Source organism: Embiotoca jacksoni, unplaced genomic scaffold, assembly GCF_022577435.1.
Source record: "Embiotoca jacksoni isolate LCO1_2020_lvr unplaced genomic scaffold, fEmbJac1.0.p SCAF_50, whole genome shotgun sequence".
In the NCBI taxonomy this organism is placed as follows: Eukaryota; Metazoa; Chordata; class Actinopteri; family Embiotocidae; genus Embiotoca; species Embiotoca jacksoni.
The window spans coordinates 1833753-1848209 of record NW_027185404.1 but is presented as its reverse complement, the minus strand read 5'-3'; the positions used below and the strand labels follow the sequence as shown (position 1 = coordinate 1848209).

At 45.4% G+C, this 14457-nt stretch overlaps 1 protein-coding gene across 1 annotated transcript in view; it reads left to right on the top strand.

Moving 5' to 3' along the window:
- The first annotated feature begins 7472 nt into the window (after window positions 1–7472).
- The window catches only part of LOC138211848 (uncharacterized), a 26423-nt gene continuing 19438 nt past the window's right edge, over window positions 7473–14457 (top strand). Inside the window, exons 1-3 of the mRNA XM_069171994.1 lie at window positions 7473–8098; window positions 8830–8938; window positions 10792–11064. Of these exons, the coding sequence (XP_069028095.1) occupies window positions 7593–8098; window positions 8830–8938; window positions 10792–11064 (888 nt within the window). The 5' untranslated portion in view covers window positions 7473–7592. The remainder of the gene's footprint in view (window positions 8099–8829; window positions 8939–10791; window positions 11065–14457) is intronic.

The following is a 14457-nucleotide window of genomic DNA, read 5'->3' as shown; positions in this document are numbered from 1 at the left end:
CCAATTAACCTGTGATGCATGTTTCTGGATGGTGGGAGGAAGCTGGAGTACCTGGAGAGAACCCACACAGGCTCAGGGAGAACATGCAGACTCCACACAGAAAGGCCCAGGACTGGATTTGAACCCAGAACCTTTTTGCTGTGAGGTGACAATGCTAACCACTGCATCACTATGCCACCCATAAATTCAAAACCATTAAATTTTATTGATGCATTTTTTAATTCAGAAGTCAACTGAAATACAATATGTAATTTTTTTAAGTTTAACTGATAACCCAGAATTTGGGTTATATTTTTCAACCCATTTTTTGATAGCTTTAATCCAACAAAGTAGTCTTTTATACCCATTTTTTTTTAGGTGGAAAATATGACCCAACATGATGTGTTAAATACTCAACCCAAGCCTGCTGGTTTATAATAACCCATGGTTGGGTCAGTCCCTCTTTGGTGACCAAAATAACCCAAATTGGGTTGTTTTCAATCTGCCGCAGGTCACTGCAGGTGTTGCACCACACTAGAGAAAGACGTGACGTGCATGTCGGCTCTGCAGCAGCTTTTGTCATCTCTGAGGTCTGAAGAGTGTCTATAGAAGTGTGAAGATGTCCCTCTGTTCACCTTTAGAGGAGAGAAAGTCTGTTCCCTCAACGTCTCAGAGGAACCCAGAGAAAAAGGTCAGACTGACAGCCTGCTCTTCTCACAGCTTTAAGAGATTATAAAAGGTGCTTTTCTTCCATTTCCTTTGTCAAGTCTGTAAAGACTCATCAGCATCGCTTTGATGGAGCGATAGTGAGCAGGACTGAGAGTGACTGAGGAAACAGAGGCTTTCTGGGATGAAGGAAATCAGAAGAGTAGATTGGCTTATCTTCTCCTCCTGAGTGCTGTCCATCCATAGTCTGGATATAAAAGCTTTCGTAGCTTCCAGGTCTGTAAAATGGTTCCGATGCAGAAGTGCTTTAAGCTGCAATACCAGCGAGTGCCACTAGAGGTCGGCTCCAAAAAGCCTCCGGCTCCATAGACTCCCATTCAACTTCTCTCATCAAATCCAAAGTGAATAAAATGTGTCCATCAGTTATCTCGGTGTTGTTAGCTAAAGTCACTCCTTCTTATTAGTTTTCTGGAGGTCCATCTGAAAATAATCCCTCATTCATTAGAAAAGAAGATTCAAAAAGACCTGTTTTTGGGGGCGTGTCTGTTTGATTGACAGGCCTGTGGTGCAGTCAGGTTACAGCTATCGGTGGGCGGGACGTAGTATCGTCAGGTTTCCAATCAGATCGGTCAGATCCACCGCTGGCTCCTCCCCCAGCTCGTCCAAATATGGTCTTTTTTTTTATTAACCTTTTAAAAACACACCTATTTTTAGGCCTCTGCTCAAAAATTGCATACCCATAATAAAAAGAGTATATCTCTGCAACCACAATAAATAATTAAAAAAAAATATATATTTTTAATAATAAAGGGAACACTTGTGAGATTTGTTCAGATGTGTAAATATCAGTATATATGTCCATATTTTAAAAATAGTTTTGCTAAGTCTTCTCCCTGGCCCCCAATTGGGGGTCTCTAGGTTAAAGGGTTAATCAAATGCAGAACTTGAGTCCCCTGCAGGTCCTGACAGTGGTGGTTAACCGCATTAAGGTCCGTGAGGCTGTTACGTGCAGCTTGTGATAAAGACCCAGAAAGATGGCTGGTTCATCCTTCAGGAAAGCTGTAGCAGGCGCTCTGGAGGACCTGACGGAGAAGGACTTCGAGAAGTTCTGCTTCCATCTTCTGGATCGCCGGGACGTCAGACGCAACAGGGTGGAGGGGAAGAACTACATGGAGATTGCAGACATGCTGGTTAACCATTTGACCGAGGAGGGGGCTATTCTGGTGACGGTGGACCTCCTGAACCAGATCGGCTGCTGCGACATTGCAAAGAGACTCGGTAAACAAGCGAAAAATAGAAAAAAGACAAAAACCAACTAGTAAAAGTAGACTGCTTTCTTTTTACTTTCACTTTCACGTGCACGTTTTGCAGAACTTGCGGATCCGCAGGCTGCAGCTCACCGACAAACTTCTGCTGTACGAAGATAAAAAAAAAAAAAAAAAAAACCACTCCAGTAAAGTTTAATTTCGATCAAGATTAATAAAAATGAATTCTGGTTGAAACTTTTTTTTTTAAGATGAAAAAAAACACCTGATTAAAACTTAGAATATATATTTTTTTATAATAAAAATTTAAGTATAATTTATATTTAGAATAAGTTGAAAGTAAAAAACAGTCAAGCCAAATGAAAATGTGAATTTCAGAAAACCATTTCTTTTACTTCAAACAACAGACTTTTATGTCTCGGCATCACTCCGAGTCATTGATGTGAAATAAATGTGAACCGTCCTTTGGTCGAGCTTTTCTTCCTCAGCCTCTAAATCTGCGTCTTCCTCATGTTTGCAGGTGAAGAGACAGCCGGACTGTCTTCCACAGCCGCTGAGCAATGCGGTAAAAAAGGGTTGTAGTTCAACTCCACATGAAGCTCCAATCATTTGTATTCTTCGATCTTTCAGACAGCATTTGTAATTAATTACAACTACAACTACTTCCCTCCCCTGCAACATCTTCCAGCTCATCCTGGAGGATCCCGAGGCGTTCCCAGGCCAGCTGGGAGATATGATCCTCCAGATGTTCTGGGTCTTCCCAGAGGTCTCCTGCTAGTTGGGTGGACCCAGAAAACCTCCAGAGGGAGGCGCCCGGGAGGATCTTGATCAGATGCTGAACCACCTCAGCTGACTCCTTTCAATGTGAAGTAGGAGCGTCTCTCCTCCGAGTTCCCTCCTGATGTCAGAGCTCCTCCCCCCCTCTACCATCTCCAAGACTGAGACCGCCGCCTACGGAGGAAACTCATTTCAACCGCTTGTAGCCACGACCGCATTCTTTCGGTGACGACCTAGAGCTGCTGCCCATCGGGGAGAGAGTAGATCCACTGGTTTCCAGCAGAGCACCATGGCCTCAGATTTGGAGGTGCTGACCCCGTACACCTGCAGCAACCCCACAAAAAGGCCTCCTTTTTCAGCTTGACAGTTCCCGTCCCTCCCGGTCTCCACCACCGGGTTCTCGGTTAGCTGATACAACGGGCACGATGGACCTTCTGACCACAACTCTTAGCGGCCGCGTCCACAATAGAGGCTTTGAACACGCCCCACGTCCCCAACCTCCCTCGGGATGTGAGAAGTTCTTCTGGAGGTGAGAGTTGAAGATCTCCCTGACAGGTTCCTCCACTGGACCTTGCCAGTTCACCCTCACTGCACGTTTGGGCTTGCCAGGTCTTTCCAGCCAACTCCCATCTGATCCAACTCACCACTAGGTGGTGATCAGCTGACCGCTCTGCTCCTCTCTTCACCCGAGTGTCCAAGACATACGTCTGCAGATTAGATGATACGACTACAAAGTCGATCCTTGATCTCCGACCGAAGGTGTTCTGGTACCAGGTTCACTTATGAGCCGCCTTATGCTCCAACATGGTGTTTGTTATGGACAAACCGTGGCTAGCACAGAAGTCCAATAATGAAACACCATTCAGGTTCAGATCAGCAGGTCGTTCCTCCCAATCAGCCGCCAGGTTTCTCCGTTGTTGCCCACAGGAGCGTTGAAGTCTCCCAGGAGACCGATGGAGTCGGCAAGCGACTCCTCCCCCCGACTCCAAGAAGGCCGGATACTCCGAACGGCTGTTCAGTTCATCAAACAACAGTCAGTCTTCCTCCCTACAACCCACAGGCGCATGGAGGCGGAGCCTCTCGTTCTCCGGGGAGAACTCCAACATGGCGGCACTCAGCCAGGGGCTCCTGAGTCTCCCCACTTCCGCCCGGCACCTCCCACCCTGGGCAACTCCAGAAAAGGACAAAGTCCAGCCTCCAGGATCTTTGTTCTAGAACCGGTGCTGTGCGTGGAGGTGAGCCCAACTATATGTAGCTGGTACTGCTCCACCTCCTGGACCAGCTCCTGCTCCACCTCCTGGACCACCTCCTGCTCCACCTCCTGGACCAGATCCTGCTCCACCTCCTGGACCAGCTCCTGGACCACCTCCTGCTCCACCTCCTGCTCCACTTCCTGCTCCACCTCCTGGACCAGCTCCTGGACCACCTCCTGCTCCACCTCCTGGACCAGCTCCTGCTCCACCTCCTGCTCCACCTTCTGGAGCAGCTCCTGCTCCACCTCCTGCTCCACCTTCTGGACCAGCTCTGGCTCTTTTCCCGCTAGTGAGGAGACGTTCCACATCCTTAGAGTTGGTCTATGCTGCCTGCAATCGGCTCGCCCGCCACCCGGTCTGCATTGCACCCACCCGATGCTTGTCCCTGCGGGTGGTGGGTCCACAGGGGGGCTGCTCTATGATGCTTCTCCAGGCTGAGCCCGACCGGGCCCCCTGGGCGAAGGCCCGGCCACCAGATGCTCGCTGGAGTCCGTGTGCTACTGTTCATCGGAGGACTTTTGATCCGCTCTTAGTCTGAACTCTCCTGAGACCAGTTTGACTTGGGAGACCCGACCAGGAGCTGATGACCAGCACAGGATCACTGAGCCACTCAAAACCCCCCACCACGTTAAGGTGGAGATTCTCTGAGAGGTTTTCTACGTAGTCTTTTGTTTTATTACATTATTCCCCGTGTTTCCCATATTTTCTGTGGTTTTATCTCCTTTCCGTTCGTTAACAAGCATCAAGCACGTCAGTAAAGAGTTTTCTCTTCTCGTCGCTGCTGAGGAAGAAAACATGCAGGAAAATGTAAATGTGTTACGAAGCACATCAACAACACATTAACGGTTATCGTATGATTTTATATGTTCATAGAATCCTGTGTGTCTCAACAAGGACCTTCTGGAAGCTTGGAGCTGGAGGATTGTGGAAGTGTTCTGGTAATCTCATTCATTCATTTGTTAGTTCACGTTATTTTTCATAAATTTATATGATGCTGCAAAAAGGAACATTTACAACACTTACTTCCAAAACAGGATTGTGTTCTGCAGCCGGACTCTGCTGTCTGGACTAAAGTGGAACCTGAGGTGAGCAGGACGGATGAAGAGGCTCCAACTTACAGGTAAAAACAACACGCAGATCCTGCAGTGCAGCAAACTGGATAAAAACATGAAGCTCAGCTGCTGGGAATCTTTTCACAGAAGGAAAACTAAGATCTTCATTTACGTTTCACAGGAACAGGAACTAAAATTTATGCAACAAAATTGCCTAAAATCTTTGAAGATGTTCACCAGTCAGTGTGTCCATGTTGCTGCTGGGTGGAGAGCAGGCAGCGTTACACTTGTTAATAGGAGCGTTTTCACTGATGAGAGGGGAAAATGATGACGTGAAGCAGCTTGTTGATGATAACTGGTGTGTTCAGTCATATTTCACACAATTGTGACTCAGAGTTCATGTAAAAGCGCTGCTTGGTGCAGTTATGTGATGATGTGATGAAGAAAAGTTCACAGGGAGTTTAAAATTTCATTTGTCATCAGATGAGGTCAAATCTGGGTGCATTACTTGAAACAAGAACAATTTTAAAAATCCCACAATGCACCATCAATGTGGCCCATTTTTGTATTTACATCACGTGCAAGTAGAGACACTGATAAGCGTGATGTGCGAAATGAAACCGGAGACTCTGGAACGGAGCGATGCATCTGCTGCTCCACCCTGAGAGTCCGGGATCTAAAAATAAGAGACGGGCCGATAACACCGTGAAGCTCTTGTTCTGCTGTTTGTCTTTCAGGAGTGTGTTTTGGTGTGTGATTGGACACTTCTGCTCCCAACCACACACCTTATTCCCTGCACACACACACACACACACACTCACATTAATGCTAATTGGCATTTTGTGGTCTGCAGCTCTCTGAGCTCTCAGGCTGTTTATCCGTGCACACACACACACACACACACACACACACACACACACACACACACACACACACACACACACACTTTCCTTCCTGTAATCACACGTCCACACACAGACCATCCAGGGTCAACATGCACTAAAAATATCTGGTGTCTGGTGATACGTATGGTGATGAATCCCTTTATATCCCTCATGCATTTGGTGGAATGTGCAGGCACACACATGCACACATAACTGTACAGTTGTGTGATGGTCTCTCCTCCTCAGTGAAAACAGGTCCATCTGATTCAGTCCTGTTGCCTCCGCTGTCGTTAACCCTTCATCTGAAAAGCAGGTCAGACCTGCTGAGCGTGTTCCTGCATTCGCTCCTTACATGTCGGACATGATGTGAAACCCCCCCGGGCTCTCTGTCCTCCTCCACTGCCCCAGATACATCACCCATCCAGCAGGTAATCAAAGTCACCTTGGCCAGGTACACAGAGGGAGGACCGCTACTATTCTGGTCTGCAAAGATCTCCATCCTCACACCACTGCTCTGGTTTACCAGCTCTCTGTCTGCGACTCCTTCTCAAACAGGCTGCAGCTCACTCTTTGCTGACTATCAACTCATTTTATTCATTCATATTTTCTTTTTTTTCACTGGACTACATTAGTCTGTCTTTACCATTTCACTTTTTAAAGTTGTTATTGCTGTGTAAAGTCAGACAGAGATAGGCACATCAGAAGTGAGCTCCTCTGGGTATCAAAATAAAAGTGTTTGATTATTGTTTTAGAGTCACATTATACACATTATTGTCCCTGTAACCCACTCACTGATAAACTCTGGCTTTTTAAAAAAAATTGTTTTAAAAGTTTGTGGATAAATACAAAAACCAGGTTCTGTGCATTTAAACTGGAATTTGAATCTATTTAAAGCTTTTGTTGCCCCAAACTAACAGTATGAACATTTCAAAGCATCTAAACACAGATTATCTCAAGATGGAGTCAGATTGAAACTAACTGATCAAATGCAAACCTCATTTGCACAGGCCAAACTAATAAATAGGAGACTGGAAAATATAAAATTACATTAAAAACTGATGCCAAATTATAAGACTGAATCAATAGAAAGAAGTGGATTGATTCCACATTATTTTGTCTTTAATTTAATTTAATTTAATTTAATTTAATTTAATTTAATTCAATCTCTTCTTTAAAAAAAAAAAAAAAAAGACTTTTCTTTTGCATCAGCAGAATGTTTTCGTTTTTCTTCAGCAGGATCTCTCACTTGATCCTTGAAATGAAGATGCACCGAAATCATTTGATATTTATGTTTATTGTATTGTGTTCTCTTATAGTACAGTTCTGTAGTGAGCCCACTGAAAAATAATAATGCAATTTAAATATGCTGGGTTTTAACCATATAAATTGCATTTACTTATTTAATGCTATAGACTAAATAAATAATTAGTTTGTTTGAATGTTAAATTGGGCTCATTCCCTTATTCTTTTAGCTCCAATAATAAAGCGTGTTAAGCTTCATGAAATAAAATACTTTTTCCTTCGGTATTTTATTTTCTTAGGCAGGCTGTTTCCGGTCGCGTGCGGAGTTCAGGCAGGTGTCGGCGCTGTGCGGACGATCAGCTGGACAGTCGGGGTGTCTCCGGTGCGTCTCCGGTGCGTCTCCGGTGCGTCTCTGACTTCTCCTCTGACTCTGCGTTAAATGTGCTGCTCGTTTTATTCACTTCTATTAAAAACATGGAGCCTCCGGACTTCGAAGCCCTGAACTTCACGGCGGAGCCCGCCCCGCCCGGGTACCGGCTGTGTGCGCAGTGGAGGGACGGCGCGGAGGGCTCCGTCTTCCACCTCGCGCACATCTTCCTCTTCCTCGGCTTCATGGGCGGCAGCGGCTTCTACGGACTCCTGTACCTGTTCACCTTCCTGACTCTGGGCTTCTTCTGCTGCACGCTGTGGGCTTGGTCGGACTCCTGCACCACGGACTCCTTCCTGTGGAGCTTCGCGCTCTTCGGGGTGTGTTTGGGACAAGTCCTGCACGTCTCCTACCGGCTGAGGAGCGTCTCCTTCGACAAGGACTACCAGGACCTCTACAACTGCATGTTTAAAAAACTCGGGGTGTCGCTCCTACATTTTGGGAAGATAGTGGCCTCCAGTGAGGGAGACGTCCACACCTTGGAGACGGACCACTGCTTCGCCATAGAAGGAAAGACTGCGATAGACAAGCTGTCGGTGCTTCTGTCTGGCAGGTGACGAACTGCACGTACACATTTGTTTGAATTAAAGCTGAAAAGACAATCCGAGGTGCCGTTTAGGTCACAGATCAAGAAAGCTTCCCCATAAACTCCTCTCTTCTCTCACACACACACGTAGGAAAGTGCACTTATTCTACTTTTTCTCATACATGAACATAAAAAGCTCACAAATACTGCTTTTGCATGCAAAGACACAACTTGTTCTCACACAAACATATCACAGTGTGTGAGTAAAAGTGGTGTATGTGCAAAATATGAAGTCCCAGAAACACTCATGTCCTGTTGGATCTGATCCTGATTTGAAGAAATGTCTTCAGATCCACTTCAGTGTTCATTCAGTGTCCTACTGTTTTAACAGCAGCCTGTTAAAAGGTTAAAGGTCATACAGCTTCTCTGTAATCTCTGTTCAGGCTTCATCCTCTATTTGACATTAGTTCTCATGTAAATCAGCATCACCACAGTTTATAAATCAGCTGATTAGACCTGTCCCTCTCAAAACACGTTAATTAGATAGAAAATATTGATAAATAGTCAGGCAGCGACTCTCATCTCCGATATGTCAGATATTTAATCTGTCAGGACTTCACTTCTCCACGTGTTGTTTTTTGTTTCATGCAGGCTGTGGATTTAACAGCGGTTTCTGTGTCCCGTGTGATGCAGTCTTGACTTTCTGTTTCCTGTTGTCATGGCGATCAGTGAATAACTCTGCCTCCGCTCTCCCACAGGATCCGTGTGACCGTTAACGGAGAGTTCCTGCATTACATCTACCCGTTCCAGTTCCTGGATTCACCCGAGTGGGACTCTCTGCGACCGTCGGAGGAGGGCGTGTTCCAGGTCCCAAACATTTTACATATCAGTAACGTAGGATTGTTTATTCATTCAACCGTCAGCAGAGATCAAACCTTTCTGCCTGTAGGCGGAGGGTCGTCTTCATCCGTCCAGAAAGCCTCGTGTGCAGGATGAGTTCACCGTTGTCTCTGTTATCCAATCACATGAAAGACCGATATAGTTTTCACTGCAGTAAGTTGGACACGTCATAATAGCATAATTAACATGAATGACAGCGTTCTTCAGGTCCTGGTTCTGTGCCTACTGGGTCAGTGGAACGACATGTCCTCAAACTGAACTACGGTGGCCACGAGAGCTCAAAACACTGCAGCTTAAAGAGAGCAAAGAGACGCGTCAGGAAAACACAACACAACAACACAACAACACAACAACACAACAACACACACGGCAAACATCTCGTGATAAAGTTCTTCATTTACCTGCCCTTATCTCTGCTATCCAAACGATTAACAACACATCTGTCGGCCACTATGTTGCCGTGGGTGACCTCTTTCTTCGTTACCATGGAAACCACCCTGTTGTTTATTTGGACCCAGAACATCCTCTCGCTGCCTGAATGACTCACCGGAGCACCAAACATGCTCAGCTGATGCTTCACCAGCAGCCGGCCGGTCGCAGTTATCTCCAGGTCTGACACGGACTCATAAACACGAGTCGTCCTGCTGACAGAGACGAACCGCAGAGACGAACCGCAGAGACGAACCGCAGAGACGAACCAGATACTCGCTTTGAAGTCTGAAAGTGAGGTCTCGAGTCAGATGCAGATTGAATGGCAGATAATTGCAGAACTACTTAAAACATACAAGATGAAACGACAGCGTATCTTTCTCACATTGTTGGAATTAAACCAAACAAACTTACAACAGAGATCAACGTGAGAATTATAGTGTCGGACAATTCATGATTTAATTCAGTTTTATTCAATGAAACCAAATCACAGCATAAATCATCTCGGGGCTCTGAGTAAAACCTCAAATTCAACAATTCCTATTTCACAACTTTGGTGAAAAAAACCTTCCTTTTAACCTGAAGAAACCTCCAACAGAACCGAGGTCAGAGGTCAGGTTGGGGTGAGAGGAGAGCAGAGAGAGAAAAGAGCAGCATAGAGAGACAGTAAACAAACACTGGACAGGTTGAGAGATTAGAAACATGCAGTTACAACATGAACAGCATTGTTACTTTCTGAGACACATTATTTTGATTTCAAATCACAATTCACCATATTTGGCTGGTGAGTGACGTCTGGTTATTTGGTGAACTGGGGTCAAAGGTTACGTCGACATCATTCACAATAAAATAAATGTAATCTGATTAAGCTTCACGATATTGAGATGATATGTTAGAAAAACGTATTCCTAATATTTCCACACATGTTCTCACCTCTAATTTTATAGGAATATATTTTTGCCCGTTGCACATCCTTTCGCGTGATACCCAGTGGTTACCCCCGGTTACCAGACCTGGTGCAGGTCTGTGCTCCACTTGTTTTAGGGAATGATTGAAAGTGTTGTAAAGATGAAACTATGAGCGGCTTTTAAAGTTGAATGTCTTCAGTAAGAAGCTGAGAGTCACAGACAGGAAGGACAAATCACACAACGTCTAATGAGGGTTTGTTCTTTATAACATCAGTTTTATTCTTTCTCATGCATGAAGACAACTCCTGATAAAATACATATTTATATTTATATCAGCTGGAGGTCCATGCAGGTGCATCATTATGAAGAACAGCTGTGCAGCGAGTTTGTATGTACAATATGATCTGGGGACAAATCCATCTCCTGACTGAGTGTTGGTATTACGCTGAGTTGGAAACGTCCTCACAGCTGTTTGTTGTCCAGGTGACGCTGCGTGCTGACAACCCCTGCAGATACGTGGCGTGGAGGAGGAAGAAGCTCTACCTGCTCTTTGCGAAGCATCGTTACATCGCCAAGATCTTTGCGCTGGTTGTGCGCAACGACATCGCAGAGAAGTTGTACTCACTCAACGACAAGGCCGTCGGCAGCTCGGGACGCCGCTACGACCTCCGGCTGCCGAGTTACTGCCACATGCCAGGGACCGAATTAGAAAAGACAGCTGAGCTCCTGCAAGTACCGCTGCAGGGAGGGAGGGCTGCCTGACACACACACACACACACTAACACACACATACACACACACACACACACACACACACACACACACACACACACACACACACACACACACACATACACACACACACACATACACACACACACACACATACGCACACACACAAACGCACACACACACACACACACACACACATACGCACACACACACACACACACACACACACACACACACACACACACACACACACACACACACACATACACACACACACACACATACGCACACACACAAACGCACACACACACACACACACACACACACATACGCACACACACACACACACACACACACACACACACACACACACACACACTAACGCACACACACACACACACTAACACACACATACACACACACACACACACACACACACACACACACACACACACACACATACACACACACACACACACACACACACACACACACACACATACACACACACACACACATACGCACACACACAAACGCACACACACACACACACACACACACATACGCACACACACACACACACACACACACACACACACACACACACACACACACACACACACACATACACACACACACACACATACGCACACACACAAACGCACACACACACACACACACACACACATACGCACACACACACACACACACACACACACACACACACACACACACACACACACACACACACTAACGCACACACACACACACACACACACACACACACACTAACACACACATACACACACACACACACACACACACACACACACACACACACACCCAGGAATGGGTTTGAGTTTGGTCGGTCAAAGTGGAGTCTTATTTAAATCCAGTCTGGTTTCCTGTTTCAGTGAAATGAAACATGATGAAATAAGTCTTTCATCATTCTCATCAAGTCGTCTTGAGACCTGAGTGACCGGAAAAACATCGTCCGGTCACGTGACCCTGAAATAAAATGTAGAGCTCTGACTGAGGAGCTGATTCGTCCCTCCTGACCACTGGTTTACGTCACTGTCCGCATGCTGAGTCATCAATCGTGATGACAATCATCACATTTTAAAGCAGACTTCCCAATCTCACACCATGTCTTTTTACTTTCAGCACATTGCAGCTACCCGTACAAAGTATGTACTGTTGCATGTAATATGTGTACAATTGGGACATATTACGTCATCATAAAAATGCACTTTGACCTTTGACCCTCTTGGTCAAATCTGTCGTGATCCATAGCGCGACGTTTGAAGTTAAAATAAAAAGGATGCAAGTTGGAACGAGTAGGCTTCCTTTTAATTCCTCTTCTTCTTCCTTTTGTGGGCGGAGCATCAGCACCACCAACTGTCTCGGCGGCTCAGTGGATGCGACGTATCTCCCGCTGCAGAGGATTGTGGGTCAGAACAGCTGGAGTAGCATGCTGACCTGCAGGCTGCAGAATACACCAGATGTGGTAGAACATCCTGGTACTTCAGGCATCCTGCCTTTAACAGAGTATGTGGGGACGTACAACATCTGTTTCTGGCAAACTGAATAGTCTGATGTTAGAACAGGGATGGTTTAATGATGAAGGTTCGACTCGGGTCGGGTCTCCAAGAAAAGAATCTAATGTCAACGTAATGTGCTCTGAAGTAACGGTGTGTGTGACAGTGATAGATGGTGTTGTTAAACTGAAACTATTTCATCCTTCCCTGAATGTGTAGAACATAGTGAACGTAGAAAGTTGAACCTCCTGAGACTGTGATGTGTTATCGGATCGGATCAGCTGGTGTTTCTGTAACATTGTGAAACGTGGATGTAAATAATCTGTTTATGTTGTCGGAATAAAAGATGTTTTATTTTACTTGTGAAGAAGTGATTTATCAATAAGTAAAGTGACCATGAAAGTTGTAATACTGTAACATCATTGTGCAGCTTTGGGACGTCTGTCTGTCTGTCTGCCTGTCTCTGTCTGTCTGTCTCTGTCTGTCTGCCTGTCTCTGTCTGTCTGTCTGTCTCTGTCTGTCTGTCTGTCTGTCTCTGTCTGTGTCTGTCTGTCTGTCTGTCTCTGTCTGTCTGTCTGTCTGTGTCTGTCTGCCTGCCTGTCTCTGTCTGTCTGCCTGTCTGTCTGCCTGTCTGCCCGCCTGTCTCTGTCTGTCTGTCTGTCTGCCTGCCTGTCTCTGTCTGTCTGCCTGTCTGTCTGTCTCTCTCTCTCTGTCTGTCTGTCTGCCTGCCTGTCTGTCTCTCTCTCTCTCTCTCTCTCTCTCTCTGTCTGTCTGTCTGTCTGTCTCTCTCTCTCTCTCTGTCTGCCTGTCTGTCTGCCTGTCTGTCTGTCTGCCTGTCTGTCTGCCTGTCTGCCTGTCTCTGTCTGTATGTCCATTGATTCTTCTGGAAGCGAATCCTCAACAACATCTTGAGGGATTTTCTTCACATTTGGTGCAACAAAGTCACTTCAACACGTGAGCATTGATATCTCGGGAACACCTACCTGTCAATCATCACCCATGGATTGCGGTTGTCATGGAGATAAGCCTAAATACATGCATCTTAAGTTCAGCTCATTTTGTTAATATTCCTAGTGGTTCCACCGAAGCTCCGTTAAACTGGAACATTAAATATAATTCATTATAGTTCATTTTACAACAATGTTTTCAAAAAAGTTGGGACGATGTGTAAAATGTGAATAAAAACAATGTGCTGATTTCCATATCATATATCAGATCATCTTGTTTAATGAAAAAAATATGTGCTCCTTTTGAATTTGATGTCAGCAATAAGGTTTCAGAAAGGTTCAGCATTACTGGTTCCTTCCCAGATGTACAAGCTACTCATACGATGTCACACCATCATGGATGCCGGCTGTTTAACTGACCACTGATAACCGGCTGCGTCCATGATTTCAATTTTTTTTTATTTCATCAGACCATGGGACAGTTTTCCACTTCACCTCAGTCCATCTTCAATGATCTCGGTCCAGAGAAGGCGTCGGTGTTTCTGGATCATGTTCCTATCTGGTTTCTTCTTTGGAGAGTTTTAACCTGCATTTGTGGACGCAGCGATGAACTGTGTTCACAGACGATGGTTTTCAGAAGTGTTCCTGAGCCCATGCAGTGATTTCCACTCCAGAATAGTGTGTTTTTAATGCAGTGCTGCCTGAGGGCCCGAAGATCACCACCATCCAATATTGGTTTCCAGCCTTGTCCCTTGTGTTCAGAGATTTCTCCAGATTCTCTGAATCTTTTAATGATATTAAGAACCGTAGACGATGAAATCCACTAATTCTTTGTAGTTTTACGTTGAGGAACATTATTCTTAGATTGTTGAACTATTTTCCAACACAGTCTTTCACAGAGTGGTGAACCTCTCCCCATCTTCACTGCTGAG